This window comes from Theobroma cacao, chromosome 7 (genome assembly GCF_000208745.1).
Source record: "Theobroma cacao cultivar B97-61/B2 chromosome 7, Criollo_cocoa_genome_V2, whole genome shotgun sequence".
NCBI classification, from domain to species: Eukaryota; Viridiplantae; Streptophyta; class Magnoliopsida; order Malvales; family Malvaceae; genus Theobroma; species Theobroma cacao.
The window spans coordinates 8124654-8142317 of record NC_030856.1 but is presented as its reverse complement, the minus strand read 5'-3'; the positions used below and the strand labels follow the sequence as shown (position 1 = coordinate 8142317).

Sequence of the window (17664 nt, the reverse complement as noted above, 5' to 3'; positions counted from 1 at the left end):
TCTCTATTTTCTCAATGCAAGCGTTCTACGTCAGCTAATTGAACTCATTGTGTTATCCCAAAAATATGTACGTTAGATGAAATCAACTTGATTAACTAAATTATATAAATTTTAAACTTTTAAAGACGTATTATTATTTATTTTATTAAATATATACGGTAATTCTTTTTTAGTATAATGTTTAAACAAGTTTTTAAATTATTTAAAAAAAATTTAAATAAGTTTTTATTTTTTTATTATGTTTAATTAAGTTTTTATATTTTTATTTTAAGTTAAATAAATATTTATAACTAATAATTGACTATTATTATTATTAATTAAAATATTATTGATCATTTTATATTACTGACTAGTATTGACGTGGAAGATGAAAAATGTCATATGATTATATTATTATGTCAAATTAAAATATTACGTTATCATCAATTATGTTATATCAATATGTCAAATCATTATCAATTATTATATGTTAACATACTACGTCAGTGACATGTGATATAAAATAATAAATACTATTTTGATTAAATCAATTATTAATCAAAAAAATTATTTGATTCAAAATAAAAATATAAAAATTTATTTAATTTAAAATAAAAATATTAAAATTTGATAATTATACTAACAATACAAAAATTTATTTAATTTAAAATAAAAATATAAAAATATATAATTGCATAAAACCAGTTGCTATATCTGCCAATTTACATTTTTCTTTTTGGGAAAGTGTTAACAAACGTTCTGAGACTTGTTTTTCTTTTCCCTTTTCCAATCCATTTGCTAAGCTACATAACTGAAAGCGAGTCTCTCTTGTTCCAATCAAGGCGGTATGCTTAAGTTGTTGATGAGTCTCTGTTCTGCCAATAATCAGAAGTTAAAGTGACTGGATAGAGATCAGCAGCAGATGTAGAGGAAGAAGTCCACGGCCCAACTGTTGACATGCTACTGTGTCTCTGGCTCTCAGGGGCACTCTTTTCTTCAAGATGCTGGTAAAGCCTCTTCATCGCCTGAGACTTCGATTCATCAGAAAAATTGCTTGAATCTGTAACCAATTCCTGAACAGCAGCCCTGCCTTCAAGCATGCTCACCACCGAGGACATGGCAGGCCTAGCAGCAGCAGTAGCATTGGTGCATAGGAGAGCCACATTGATCATTGCCATCACCTCCTCTTTGTTGTAATCGGAGCCCATCCTCGGATCAACCAGATCCAATAGACTTCCTTGCTCCTTCAAAGTAAGAACCTGGAAACAACAGGGAAGATTGAATTGATACAATTAAATATTCAAATTCTAGTAAGTGCATAAGCTTCCACTGATAAAATTGGAAAGAAAAAACCAATATATCCAGGAATTGCAATCCTAGAATAAGAGTTCCAATAAACTTTTGCTGAAACAGAAAAAGAGAGAGACAGAGAGAGAGAGAAAGAATAAATATAACATCACCCAATCAATAAGATGAAAACATTCTTCCTTCGGACGGTAACTAATGTTGCTCCTCCCACTAACAATTTCCAGGGCCACTATCCCAAAACTATAAACATCTGCTTTATCAGTCAAATAACCACGCATTGCATATTCAGGAGCCATATAGCCACTGCAATAGTTCAAAAGATTAATTTAGTACATCATTATAGTTTTTTCATGTCAGACATTCATTGCATTTAGAATATTGTAATAACTGTCATCATCATGACCTATATCTTTCTACCGGATGGCCTTGCAACTATACTGAATCAACTTGCACTAAAGTACTATCCTATAAAGTTCTGTATTGTCAAAAATATCTATTTGTATGAATTTTTTCCTCTCTTTTCATCCCTTTTATTTCTGTTACTTGTTGTAATAGTAAAGCTTGCAAAAGAATTATGAAGGAATAAATTCATAAGCAATCAGAACAGTGATGCTTACAAAGTTCCAGCAACTCGGGTGCTAATGTGAGTGTTATCCTCTTCATCAAGCTTGGCTAAACCAAAATCTGATATTTTAGGGTTTAAATGCTTGTCAAGCAACACATTTGTGGCCTTGATGTCTCTATGCACAATCTTCAACCTTGATTCTTCATGGAGATATGCCAAACCTCTCGCTATTCCAATGCAGATCTTCTGTCTTGTTGGCCAGTCTAATTTCAATTGTCTTTCTTCTGGACCTTTTAGTAAGCAAATAAAGAATAGTTCAGATATATAATGTTTATTTGCATGTATACATTCATGAATATCTTTAAATTCAGGCAATCAAGTTAATCATGTGTCTAGAACCTACCAAACAATGCACGGGCAAGGCTGTTGTTTTCCAAGTACTCATAAATCAGTAACAGTTGATTTCCTTCTATACAACATCCATATAGCTTTACCAGATGAGGGTGTTGCAGAGCAGAAATCATGCCAAGTTCATTCACAAACTCACGATTTCCTTGCTTTGATTTAGCAGATAACTGCTTAACGGCAATTTCAGTGCCATCTGCCAGAAGGCCCTGCATTTGAGAAATATTATCAGCTTCAACTAATGTTAACATATTTGGAGGAAGAGCTGCAACAGGAACATTGCAAGGAATGAGAAGAATGTATTTGTTGCACAAGATACCTTGTAAACAGGTCCAAAGCCTCCTTCTCCAATTTTATTAGCAGAATCAAAATTGTTTGTGGCACCTTTGATTTGCCTCAAACTAAAGGAACCAATCTTCAAGTCTAAACCTTTTAGATCTGTTGAAGAAGCTAAGCAAGATTAGGACCTTTTATATGACAGCTACTAAAATCTCTGGTTCCTTGTCTACAGGCAAATTTAAGTGGACATTGGTAATTTTTTTTGTTTTTTGCTCAGCGGACATTGGTAATTGGTATCCACTCTAAGCTTAAAAGAGGGAAAATGGGGTTGGAAGGTAACATCCTAATAAAATCTTGCACCCACAAATACCTTGTTCCAATGTGCTTTTTTGTCTTAAACAGCCGCTCCACCAAAGCAAAACAACAATTAGAAGGATGCCAAATGCTGCTCCAGCTACAATTCCAATCACTGCACCCACAGATATACCGCTACTAGCTCCAGTATTTTCTGATGGAGGTATGAAATCTGCTTGAAGAATAGATAGATTGGATGCATAATCCAATTAATTGGAAATCATGAAGAATAGATAGATTGGATGCAAAAATAGAATTCTTGATCATCAAACAAAAGACTAAGTTAAAAAAAAATTGAGTGAAACAAAATTGAAAATGTTTTTTCTTTTGTGTATGATAAAAAGTGACTCAAATCAAATTGACAAGAGAAATTTTTTTTTGAAATTTCAGCATTTGGATTCCTAGAATCTTAAGGAAACACAAATATTGAATTTTGAACAAGATTGCCTAGCTATATCATATAGTAAATTATAGCAGTGCTGGTGACAAATTGGACATCTGGAACAGACAATGAGAGACAAGAAGAATCTTATGATATTGTACAACATACCAGGATTCACAGATATAGCTGATATAAGAGGACCATAAACTCCTCTAACAGGAATACCAGTTGTCCCTTTTCCGGCCCAATGAAACCGGATCTCCAAGGTACTATTAGTCACCGCTACAGGAAACTTTTTTATGACTGCCTTACCAACTCCACCTGCTTCATCCTCGATATTAAAATCCTTCTGCACCAGCTTGCCCTGCAATTGGCAATTCCAGTTAACTGAAAATTTCATGCGCGCACATGTTAAGAAGTTCTTTTGTGCTCAGTTTTAGAGTGTAATAGAAATTATAGGCTGAAGCTCCTAGTATTGTTTAAGTTTGTCCAACAACTGAACTTTGTTAGCAAGAACTAGATTGAATAACTACCTGAAGGTAAATATCAAATATGCGCCTTCCCAAGCTGGAATACGTATTGTCATTAGTGAACATTATCTCTGCAAAATGGAGGTTCACTGTGTAGTTTCCATTACCCAGACAGAATCCATAGTAAGTCAAAGAAATGGGAGAAATGCGTGCATTCATGTACAATTGGGAGTCATTCATAGATAGTTTAGATGCATTTGTCCCAATATAGGTGTCTGTTGGACGGTCATCATCTAAGAAGTGGCCAGTGCTGCTAAATGCCCAATTACTTCTACTCTGGAAAAATCTTGAAGGCCCAGATCCATCTGTATCTTCTTCATATGTGGTATTTCCACCAAGAGTAACTTGCCTGCCCCCACAGTTTATAAGGAGAGAGTACCAAGCTGAGACATAAAAAACATCAGCTGAAAAACTATTGAAGTATTATACTCTTCAGAATGAAATGTTCACACACATAATAAGAAGAGCAACGAAGGGGTACTATTTTCCATCTACAAAAGTATTTTCATAGTTTCATTGTGACAATCTACAAACTCTTTACTCGACGACTATGGTAACTTATGGCACAAGTTTAAACGGACTAGCAAACAGCAATATGAGAGTCATGTTGATGTGGATCCAAAATAGCAGAATTTCAACCTCAAATTGCCAGCAAATTGGTCTAGTGCTAAGACACAATGGTTAGAGCACTTGCAGAAAGATCAGTGATCTTTGAAAGTAAAAGAGAGTGTTCTAAATCATCATATGCAATTCAATGCTAAAGTATTATCAATGAGAATCTATTCCTAAAGATTGGTGATCTTTAAGATGTATAATAACATTTCTACTTACATTTTGGGCACTGAAAGCTTCTCAAACAGTAAACAGTTCCCCTGATAAAACAATAGAAGGTCCAGAAAATGTTAGCATTTTGACATCAAGACTGCATCGTACGTGTAAGAATGATAAAAAGTTTGAGAACACCCTTTAAAAGAAAAACAAAAGAAGTTCACACTTACGAGGTATTGCCGCGTGAAGTGCTTGCAAACAAATTCCTGCAAAAGCATTAAAGATTATAAAATCATAGCTAGCAGATGAATAATTCATAAACACTTACACCCCACAAAATAAATAAAAATAGAAAATCATAGCTAGCGGATGTCAGATGATAAGATTCTTACACACTCCGCTGTTGACAAGTCAATGTCCCTTGGCTTCCAGCTGTGAAATTGTTATAAGAAAGATCACTGCAGAAATTTTAGACTTCTGTAAGTTATCAATCATAAATGATCTAATAAGCTTATTCACAAGAATACTTCGAAGATACATTTAAAGTATAAATTTCATTAATGTTCTGCTAAGTATATCTATGGCTTTTCCTCAAATTTGAGCTTATAGTACAGAGTAAGTTGATATTTCATTCCCTTTATGCAGTTACCTTCTAAGCAGGATTCAAAAAATTAAGCTTTAAGAAGACCAAACAAAGGCCTATGCACAAATCTAATTAACTGATATCAGGAAGAGAATCTTACACAACGTCTCCTTTTTCCAGTATCCAAGAAGGGACTGATCCAGTAAGCAAGTTTCTAGTAAAATACCTGATGAAAAATAATAATAACTTAATGAAATTAAATATTCTACATTAAGGAACAGAATAACTGATAGGATGATTCCTCACTTGCAATGCCAAAGAAGAGTATAATGAAAACAGAATAAATATTTAGACCAGCACATTTACATTTTAGTTAAAGACTTCAATTATGGTATAATTTGATCCTAAACTCTAGTTGATGGAATTAAATGTATACATCTTCTGACAGAGGAAACAAGTTAGGCATAAACAAAGAATGGTTATGCATATAAGTTGTTGGTACAATTTAAATGATGTATAACTTGGGCCATTTATTGCTACTTGCTAATAGTAATTATGTTCAATGGATCAGCTAAAACATTGTCTTGATATCCTAGGAAAATGCTGCTTGCACTTAAGTGGGGAAGTTTACAGTCAAGATCAATCACTTACAAGTAATCCACATCCACAAGGCCAGAAAAGCTGGTAGGAATTTCTCCACTGAGTTTGTTAAAGCTGAGATCTCTGCAAAAGGAAAACAGAAAGGTTACAAACTCAAAGGCATTGTAACCAAAATGTGTCTCAGTAAAGTTACTCCTACTCTCAAATAAACAAGGTTGAAAAGAAAGCCTAAATATTTCTGAGCAGCACTCTGAAATTCACAACTAAAATGGGAAGAGAGGATGAAGGATGGCACAAAATTAGAAGGAAATCAGGTTTATAACTCACAAGGTTTTCAAAGTTGTCATATCCCCAAGATATTCAGGTAACTGTCCAATGAGATTGCAGCTTCTCAATATCCTGTAACAAAGCCATAATAGCAATTATTTAAGTTAAAAACAGTTATTGATATGGTTAATGACACCTCTTTATTGCAGAATTTTACTCACAGTATCTTCATCTTTTGCATGCTACTAAGTGGTGGAAAAGTTGCATCACTTCCATTCAAGTCACTTATTCTCCTGTATATCAGTATTTCATTATTAGTAAACTACATAAGAAAACTGCGATGTACCAATACTTAGAATTGGAATATATTAAGATAAAGATCCAGCTTACAAGTCAGTTAATTTTTCCAAAGCACCAATGCTTGATGAAATTGGTCCAATCAGACCACTTGCCTGAATTGCTCTGCCATTACCAACTTTTTTCTTAGGTAAGTAAATTATAAAGTAAATTCTAATGAATAATCTACTGTTCAGAATGCGTCTGAATACTGAAGACCTTACAATTTTTCCAGTTTTGTCCAATTCTGGATGAAGTCAGGAATCTTTCCAGTGAAGTGGTTATCACTAATCCGACTGTGAGAGCACATAATGATCAGAATTAGCATTGTAACATAGTAATAAATTCAAGTGTATAAAACTATAATTAAAGCCTGAGAAATCAGAAAAATAAGAGCTTACAAGTCCTTCAATGTGGTCAGCTTAGCAAATGTTTCGGGTATGTCCCCAGTAAAATTGTTAGAGCTAAGAAGCCTAAACACGAACAACAACAATGGAGTATGATGAAATAAATAAAACTAGAACAGAAAGAAAACTCAAGCATTAAATCAAATATAATAAAAGCAGTAATAAATGAAATTCTTATGAAGATTTAAAGATTAAGAGTCTTACATTCTTTGAATTTTGGGTAGTTTCCCAAGCTCTTGAGGCAAAGCTCCTGAAAGCTGATTGAACTCAGCTGATCTACATGTTGTTCATCATTTAAATTGAGTCAGCTGCTATTGATAACAGACATTCCTAGATCATACTAAAGTAAGAAATTCCAAAAAAACTGGCTACCAACAACTCACATGCTGGTAAGAGTAGTTATATTTCCTAGCTCTTTTGGGATTGAACCTGATAAGCGATTTCCAAGAAGAGAACTGCAACAGTGCTCATGTTACTTTCACCATAGCAAAAGAATAAAACAATTTTGAATTTCACATACATTTGTGCATCATAACTATTTGTCAGCAGGTTGCAACAATTAAAATCTTGCTGCAAAAATCTACTAGTAACAAATTTGAAGTCGTTAAAGATAGTTGTGATGCAAAAAACTATTTGTAACAATCTTATGCTGGTGTAAGATACATGTACGTGAAACTCATGTATGATATAGAGAACATACATGTTGACAAGTTGCATGGAACCCCACTCTGCAGGTATTGTGCCATTAATGAAGTTGCGGCTGAGGTCACTGCAAGAACATTGACAGTTAAGTTCGTTAATGCAAAGGAAGTTATGGTCTTTGGTAGCTGCGGAAAAATTGAGGTGCAAAACTAAACTTCCATGAAAAGGATTGGGAAGTAGTTAAAGTCTTACATTTCTTGGAGGTAAGGGAACTTGACCAATTCTTTTGGGAGAGTCCCTGGGAGATTCTGTGCCTTGAGAACTCTGTTTCAATAGAAAATTAGGGTGTGGTGCATGAGACTAACTACTATCGTTAAGGTTAAGTTGGCTGACCATGGTTATACATTTAAGTTATAACAAGTAGAAGGTACAAGTTACTCATTGTCATAAAAACTTTATGCTATTAGAAAATGATTCAGTCATTATATTTAGATTCTAACAGGCCTTTTGTCTCGTTAAACATATTAATGAAAAGCACCTTAACTCTTAGTTTTTAAAATTTTTTATAACGTCGATAAATTATAATTTTTAATTTCTAAGAATTAAAAAAATATTAAATTAATATAAAATTTAAAAAATATATAAAAATTGCAAATGTTTGATAATGAGAAATAGATATAATTTTAAAATAATGTAAAAAATAAAGACGGACATTAAATATTAAATTTAAAATGTAAAATAAAAACATAAAAAATTAAAAAAAATAAATTAAATATCTCATCTAATAATAAGTACTTATATCTCACAATAACAACAAGATTTGATTAAAAGGTATAAAACCCACCTCCCCAAAATTGTAATTGATGAGAAGAAATTAAGAACAGTACTGTTGGAGTTGGTTTGGACCAGTTTAGACTAGGTGTCATTGGTTGACCAAGGTCAAAATAACTTAGGCCCACCTATACCATTTCTGCACATATATGCCATTGACCCACATATCAATGTGCATGCTTTTGTCGGGACTTTGCTTTGCTTAATTTCCATGAATGTCACCACTTCAAATCCCCTCGGGAGTCACTTCCAACCTTCATTTTCACATGCTCAATCATGTATTTCTTTAGACTAATAAAAAAAATTATACACTTAATTCTCATCTCGATGTTAAGCTCGAGATAGGCAGCTTTAACGTGAGGGTACAAGTCAAAGTCAACATCAGTGGGCTTACTAGCTGTCTGAAGAGGACGTAAAGATTGGGAAACGACAACGTTTGCAACTGATAGGCCTCTTTTTTGTTTGTTGTTGAATTTCTTTCTTTTGTTTTGTTTGTTTTTTACGAAGAATTCACATTCGAATTCAGTTCATGCATGAACTTGGATATTCCTTGGAGGGCGACGTGTCTAATCTCAACTCAAACTAATCAATAGTACGTGAATTTCCCTCAACCAATCACTAGCAAAAGGTTTGCTAAGGCTTTCCAAGGTCATAAGCACAATAATAAATGCAGAAAGAGACAGGGTTTCTATCTTTGTAGCCATGCTATCAGTCCATTATATTTTACTTTAACCTAATCACTCATCATGCACTTGCCAAGTTCGTGCCTAAATTTTTCTTACTCATTACCAAGAAGCATGATCAAACATTTAATTATATATAATAATATAAGAGAAAAAAGGAGTTTTTTTTTTTATCTTTTAAATTGCACAATTCATCTTTAATATCCTAACTAGAGAATTAGCAAAATATTCTAACTGTTGGGTCGATTCTGCAAGCCCAAAGGCAAAGAGAATTGGTTTTTTCTTACCGTATGTGATTTTAGATGTTTGCTCTCTCTTTGCTTTGGCTTATTCATAACCAATAAATCTCCTTTAGTAATAAGAAACTTGTTAATGAAGACTTCATACTAATTAGCTTGCTAAAATTAAAGTATAAAGCACTTTTACTTGTAATAATGAGCTAATTAGATATAACTAATCCTCGTATTCACTATGCATGATGTAACTTGATTAGAAATGTAGATAATCACCTATAAAAGTAGAACACATTTATTTATTTTATTTATTTTTAAATAGAACACATTTATTGTTTGAACCCTCAACTGTCACCGCGTATGCTACCCTACTTGAGAGACAAGATTAATTGTATTGCTTCTCAAGTAATTGTAAAATAATAATTATTGTTATTATTACTACTATATTTGAAAACGTTTATAGGAATAGGGATAAATCTCAATATTTTTAAATAGAATAATCTGTCGGAATATGTCTGAACTGTTATTAATAATAGTTTTTTTTTTTCATTATTGTGATTTTCGAACTAATTTTTACTAGTATTAATAATTTCAACAAGTATTGGAGATAAGTCTCGAAGAAGAAATTGGAAGGAGAAAAAGAAGAGAGAGAGAGAGAGAGGTGCATACATGCTAACGACATGGCAGACGGTGGCATTGGAGAAGGAGCAATTACAGGTGACAGCATTTTCGAATCCTTTGACCGGGTTGGCCGTAGCCCACCCTTCTTCTCCACTGCATGGATCAACGCTGAAGTTCCAGTTTGTCTTCCCTAGTGTCTTTGCTATGTCACGCAGGTATTGCACTGCAAAACAAAAATATCCATGTACAACATCAAACATAAGTGAAAACAACGCAAAAAGAAAATGATTATTCAACAAAAAAAAAAAAACCTTCATCGTCGGGAAGTGTAGCTCCAAATACAGAAGTTGTAAGGCAACAAGTTACAAGGATTGAAGCTAGAAGAAGTCGAGGAGTGAACATTTTCTTTTTGGGTTTTTAAGAGGAAGTGATCAAGACGTTCAGTTCAACACTGAATGCAGAACATGGCTAGAAATCAAGAGATGAGTGAAACGGTAGCTATATATGTGAGGTTTGTTGGAAGAAGTTAATGAAAAGAATGGGCATTTAAAGTGTATGAAAAGGTACCAAAGAAGGGAAGACTTTTTGGTTTGATTTATTGAAGATGGAAAAAAGTAGATCTCGAAGACAACTCCAAAATATCAAGTCAACCATTATTGTATGACTATGAACAATTTTGTGTAGTCCCACCAGAATAATATCCAAGAACCAAGTTGCATAAAAAGTATGGTATGCTTTTGATTTAAGTGAAAAAGAGCCCCCCCCGTTGATAAGGATGAACACTGAAATCCATGTGCTGCTTTTGTACGTATGCAGTGAATTTGCATGTGTTGTTGTCATATGAAACTTTTGTGTAGCATTAGAAATGTTATAAGACTTCAAGATTCGTAAGTATTTACATTGAGGCCATGAATCGATCAGTGAGAAATCATGGTAGCAGATGTCATTTTTTTTTTGGCATAACGCTCAAATAAACTTTAAATTATTTTAAAAATTTTAAATAAATTTTTATTTTTTATTATATTCAATCAAGTTGTTATATATTTTTTTTTATCAAATAAGTCTTTATAACTAATGATTAATTTATTGTCATAAGTCAAAATATCTTTTATCATTTTATATCCACATGACATTGATATGAAAGATGAAAAATACTATATGATCATGTTATTATATCAAATTAATATTTCACTTCATCATTAATTATATTATATCAACATGCCACATCATCATTAATCATGATAAGTTAGCATGAAATGTCAGCAGCAAGCAACATATAATGACAAATGATATTTTAATTAAATCAATTATTAATCATAAAAATTTATTTGACTTAAAATAAAAGTATAAGAACTTATTAAGCTCAAAATAAAAATATAAGGACTTGATTGAACGCAATAAAAATATAAATACTTATTTAAATTTTTTAAAATAATTTAAGGATTTTTTTATCTTTTGTAGTATAGATTATAATCATATTGTATTATTTTTAGCTCCACGACTTCGAACAATAATTTAAATTAAATTTTAAGAAAATAATTAATTTACAAAATGGACCTCAGACTTTTTTTTTTCTCCCCCTCAATAAGGGGAAATTTATGATTTTGACATACAGTCTTCACCATATTGACTAATTCACAACTACTTCAATTAATTACACAGATGAGGAATATGCATGGGGTGATGGGTAGGACTTTCCCTTTCTATACGTTTGAAAATTGAAAAATTTTCTCACATGCACCGACATTTTGGTAATTCAAACAAGTTTAATAGAAGGCCCACAAAGTGACTGCTTATACTTGTACAAATAGAAATGGCTAAAGAAAAATTGCTAGCGATTGATCCTGCCCATGGCAACTTGCCAGTGAGGAATTAATTAACAATGAGGTGAAAGGATAAGCAGTAAAGGAAATGTTTTCTATCTTTGTATTGACCAAAGAAAGACAGAAAATATATACCCAACCAGCTACCAAGTTTGATTTGGAACTAGGGAAATTATCTAACCTTTGTGCTCCACCAGATTTCATTTCTAACTCGAATTACTAGTAAAATAATACAAGTAGCTCTATATATACACACAAGAGCACATTACTCTGTGTTGGACAACCATGCCTTGTCGGATTATTTGCTGGTGACAGCTCTGCTTTGCTTCATGTTGATGGTCAACTAATTTCACCATCAATTTTTCTATCCTACTTGCGGTAATTTATTATCGAAATTAAAATAAATAGGTATGTTCTTGGGAACTGATAATGAATTTAAATATATAATGATCCAACTAATTTGAATATGATACATATTTTGGGATAATGAACCTAACTTCATGCATGTTTGTATTTTTTTTAAATTGCAAATGTTGCCATTTGAATAGGTTAAGTAAATAATACAACTGACTTGCATGAAAAAAGAAAAAGTGTGGGTGGAAAAAAAAACACCTTATTGTATAATACTTCAAAAAGTTTTTAAATTATTTAGAAAAATTCAAATAAATTTTTATTATTTTTATTATGTTTGTTAAACTTCTTGTACTTTTATTTTAAACCAAATAAGTTGTTGCATTTTTATTTTGAGCTAAATGAATCCTTATAACTAATAGTTGGTTTAATAAAATATCATTTGTTATTTTTGTGCGTCGTAGTGTTGACATGGCATGCTGACATGTCATAATGGATGATAACATGATATAATAATGTAGTATAATGACATGATCATACGGTATTTTTTACCCTCCACATGTTGGGATTCGACTTCATGTTCAAACAAGAAATTAATCATGAAATTAAAAATATAACATAGCAAAAAAATAAACTAGCATTTAATCAGAGAAATAACCAAATCCTACAGGATTAACATTTGTATTTTTCATGTAATTTTCAAATTAATTATGAGCATTCATAAGTTTAAGAGTTATATACCTTACTCTAGATATCGTAATCAAAAGCATTGTTTTTCTAAAAGCATAATCAAGAGCAAATTAAATCTAAAAATGCTTGTAATGAAGTAAGAAACCTCAAAAAGAGAATAGGACTATTTAAAATCCTGCATTCGAAATCTTTGCTTCTTCACATTTAAGATTTTTCAAATCTTCAATCACTCAAATGTTTAGCCTTTAATAGTAATCCACATAGTAATCAATTAAGATCTTCTCAAAGGTAAGATTTTACTTGTGCTAGCAAGTTTTGTTTTTAAAACAAAACGACAAAAAATTATTGCCAAATCTTATCTTTGTAAGGCAAAGAAAACTATTTTCTTTTTTTATTTTTATGAAACGGCTAAGAAGTGACTAGAGGTTTAGAGTTTTAGTTGGCTAACATAACATATTTATATAACCAAACTAAGTTGTAACCCTAGATACAACAGTTGTATTTTAATTCAATGAAGTCTTTGTGAACTTAATTAATTTCTTACCGTATTTTGGTCTATTCCAATTAAGTCTAACTTAATTGATTATCCTTATTTAATCTCAATCATATCACTTAATGTATATGACCTATTAGACTTTTAATATATTGGCGATAAATATAAATTCTAATCAAATATAAGTTTGACAATTGATTTATATTTATAGATCATGAACAATATCTAGCAATACATCATGACCACCCAAATGTTAGAGAGTCAATTAAATAATTTGACAAAACTCTTCAGTAATAAGCCTCTTAGTGAATTACAATCATTTCATCAAATATCTCGGATATGTCATAAAGTATGGCTCAGTATCTACTTATAATATTTCATATTAGTTCTCATAATTCATGACTAACTTTATGAATTTAGGAAACTAACTTTTCTCAAATTCATCATACTTTGGCCAAAGACTTTATACAAGTTAATCTAGAACTGAGAACAAGTGAGATACATCCCATCATATCACTTAGGATGATGAATCCTCTCTTAACCACTCATCCACCTTTGTATGCTTCATGGCATACCTAAAAGCACCCTGTTTAGGCATTTTGTCACCTTCGGACCCGTAAAGGTGAAATCAAAGTGTGTGATTCCCCATACAAGATGATCTGATGTCTCAAACTTGAAGACTAGTTATACGACTATCACATAAGAACATATTCCATGAACACTTGAGTGAAATATCAAATAAAGTTTTCATAGCAAGTCACGTTCAGAGAACTTGCTCTTTAACAAGTACCCACATGTTATCCTCAAGTATCCCATATACTTCATTTTATGAGATCAATTACTTACTTCCCAAACAAGGAGACTTAACATATATTAGTCTTTGAGCATTGTCAATACCCTGTCTTGACAATACAATGACAAAGAACAATTTTAGGAACATGACTTTCATGCATAATGATTTCATAATTGTAACAACTTTACAATTCTCTTGCAAGGCCTTTACGTTCCATGGCCTTCATCCAATTAGTACTTAATAACTCCTTATTGTTGCATTAACATGAAGGAAAACCTTTATCACATATTATTATGTGATTAAATATGCATTAAATGACAATATATCCTTTGATCAATCCAATTGACTCCATGGGATATATCAACAATCTCCCACTTGCACTAAAGTTAATTGCTAACGTATCCAATATCTAACTCTTTCACTTAGTAACTGTGTCTCTACTAGGACAACTCAAATTGCAATATTTGAAAATATGTTAATTTATATATTTGACAATTTACATTGTCATAATTGAAATACTAATTTAGATCACAACGAGACCTTGATTCCATTATTATGGCTCTTGTTATTACTTTAACAACATGGAATCATTTATTGGTGTATTAAATCAATGATCCAAATATCTTTTTTTTTTGTAGCCTAAACAAAAGGTTTGTATCCAATTATATATATAATCATGAAGTTATCTCTTGTTTTGGAACCATTCTAATGCAACTGCTCAATTATGACTTTATGTCACTTTTAACATTTAGGATTATCTCTATGTTAAACTCCTTTAACATGTCATTGTAAATTCTTTTGTTAAGTCCCTTTTTAGGCTCTAACTCTTTAGTTCCATTTTGTTTTGCTTAAACTGACAAATGTATCTTATATACTTTTAATAAGTAACTTATCTTGCTCCACTAACCTTATGATTTGCACAAAATATGTTTATCTTATTCAATGTATTCAACTACTTTGAATTTATTGAATAAAGATTATTATCCAATTATTTATGTTGGATCATTTAGTAGACTCATCTTATATGAGTATGTAGACACTAAAAAATATAATAAAATTTTATTAGTAAAAAAAATCATAAAATAAAAGAGAAAATGGGAGAGGGGTACAACTGGCAGGATGCAGACCTTCACGTTACGACAGCTGGCGACTCCGCTGGGGACTACCGAGAGTCGAACCATTAAATAAAAATAGGTTATCCAAGGCTTTAAATAATTTGATGTTTCCTTAGTGTTGATGATTTGTTTTGCATATTTTGTTTAGTGCATTTATTTATTTCGCATTTGTTACTTTATTGCTTTTAATAATTGTGGGGATTTAGGATAGAGGGATGTGAGAATATTACTCCGAACTCGATGTTTTCCTTCACACACAACACATTTGCATTCATGCATAAACCCTCCACTCGGGTTATGTCTTTTTTAAGAGGGAGTTTAGTAGCTACTCTCTTGTGAGGTGATAACCTCCGCACGGGCTAGTGAAAACTCCCACTCAAATGGAATCTAGTCCTTTTGGAGCCTGTAATGGGTGAGGATCGGGGTGCCTTACTAGTCCGTGTGGATGACAGTGAGGAACGATTTGGGAACCTTAGCTCTGTTTATAAACCCCGCTCAGCATATAGAATATCGAGAGCAGCTTAACCCTAGGTAGAGCCATACTCGTGAGAGTATACCCTATAAATAGGTACACATGAAGGAATTTCTTTCACTCCCTCTATTTTAAATTTTGCCACGAGATAATAAAGTATCGTGGAGTAAATAGTAATACCCATGATATTGCTTATTATTTTCTCATTATTTTTAACACTCCACTATTTCTTTTTACCATACTAAGTTAAGTTTATTTTGCATGTCATGTGCATGTTACATGTTCATTTGCATGCATCGTAATTGCATATAGGAGAAATATTGGCTACACAACATCCAACCTAAGAGATCCCAATTACACCCATGGCATCGTCATCAGCAGGTCCACTCAACATATACAGAAATGACTATGAGATAGAGTTACAGATGAGGCAAATTCAACAAAAAAAAGAGACTGTTTGACCCAATGACATATCTCAACTTTACCCGAGAGAGTTCACTTGGACCTTCAGTAGAATGACTTCACGAAAATTGTAGGAATTTGGGAACAATAGAGACGTGCTCACCGAGACAATTTTCAGAGCAAGTAGGGACACATTGCATGGCTCCTATATGTACTTGTTGATGACCAGATGCTTCGAGCCATCGTTCAGTTTTGGGATCCTTCATACCGTTGCTTTGTCTTTAACAAGGTGGACATGACCCCTACCATAGAAGAGTACTCCTCTCTACTCTGAATAGATCACATGCAGCCTGACAAGATCTATTGGAGGGCCTAGAAGACGGGACACAGGAGGAAGTTGGCCAAGTTGCTAAGAATGACAACGGTAGAAGTGGATCAGTACCTGAAGAAGAAAGGAGATACAGAATGCCTTCCGTGGAGTTTCTTGAACTGATATATTAAAAAACACATGGAGGATGAATAAGGTCTCCTAGCTTTCGCGATGACAATCTATGGCTTAGTGGTCTTCCCAAAAGTTCTAGGTCATGTGGAGGTATCAATCATAGACTTCTTCGATCAGGTGACAAGGAGCATCAACCCGGCCCCATCCATCTTAGCTGAAACCTTCAGATGTGCTTAACTCTTAACCATATGGGTCAAAAGCCATTTCGAATGCAAAGAGAGCAAATTTCGAAAGCTTTATCTGTTTGTAAGTTGCCCTATCCTTGAGTTCTACAAAAGTGTATGGCTCGACTGCAAGAGGAAATAAGAGTGGGTCGCGAATCTCCGGAGGTTAATGAGGATTGAAGTAACTTGGAGAGCTCCATGGATGCCGCGAATGCAAGTGATGTATAAATGCGGAGACAAGCCATAGGTGCCACTGATGGGACCATGGGGAGCCATTAGCTATGCACCGATAATGGTACGGAGACAGTTCGAATCTGAGCAATTCGTGCCCATGACTCACCAGCTGAACCAGTTAGAGTTTACATATGGAGAGCCAAAAATGCTAAAGAAAATTAAAAAAATTGCACAAGACTGGAAGAAAACGTGCCAAGTGGATCAAAGGAGGGTTACCGATGAAGTCACCACAGGATATCATACTTGGCATGACCAAAGGGTGAAAGATGTAGTATGCCTCCCGAAAAATCCATCAAAACATCCCATAAACCTAGAACCTCAAGATGTTCTACTAGAGAGCGAGTTGACAAGAAAGAGACTTGAAAAAGAGATGATGAATATGAAGCGAAGACATGAGGATGAGCTAGAAAAAGTGAAGAAAGAGACGACAAGAAAGGTATGGATGGCTTTAGAAGAGCAGGATGAATGGCAAAGCAAGTTTGAGGAAGTGAACGTGGGAAATTTTTCTCCGATAGCCAGAATGTAAGAACTCCAAAGTGCCAATAATGCTTTGCAGCACGAGGTACGAAGACAAGAACAAACTATCCAAGAGTTGAGAAATGACTGCAGCTTGTTGGAAACTGCCATGGAGGGCTACAAGGCATAGTATGAAGCAGTAAAGCAAGAGTATTTCCAAATAAGGGAAAGAAATGATTCGTGCACACAAAGCCTTCAAAGAAAAGAAGTTGAAATGCGATGGATACTGAGACAGATGAGAGAAGTGGCTTTTAGAGCGCGAGTAATGGCAGACAGACCGAAGAACTCAGGTGAGAGATTCTTCTGAGGGATGAATTGAGTGAGCGGTTGATCGAT

The 17664-nt window shown here is 33.2% G+C and overlaps 1 protein-coding gene across 1 annotated transcript; it reads right to left on the bottom strand.

Annotated features, from left to right (window-relative positions):
- LOC18594350 (probable leucine-rich repeat receptor-like serine/threonine-protein kinase At3g14840) lies at window positions 650-10341 on the bottom strand. The gene is made up of 24 exons (XM_018124829.1): window positions 10085-10341; window positions 9822-9996; window positions 7658-7729; window positions 7464-7532; window positions 7147-7218; window positions 6968-7039; window positions 6758-6829; window positions 6581-6652; window positions 6411-6482; window positions 6242-6313; window positions 6081-6152; window positions 5805-5876; window positions 5314-5379; window positions 4963-5028; window positions 4801-4836; window positions 4634-4674; window positions 3806-4185; window positions 3441-3636; window positions 2907-3062; window positions 2577-2695; window positions 2256-2466; window positions 1905-2142; window positions 1440-1590; window positions 650-1238 (listed from the first exon to the last, which is right to left on the bottom strand). The coding sequence occupies exons 1-24, from the start codon at window positions 10173-10175 to the stop codon at window positions 831-833; spliced, it is 3051 nt and encodes a 1016-aa protein (XP_017980318.1). The 5' UTR covers window positions 10176-10341; the 3' UTR covers window positions 650-830.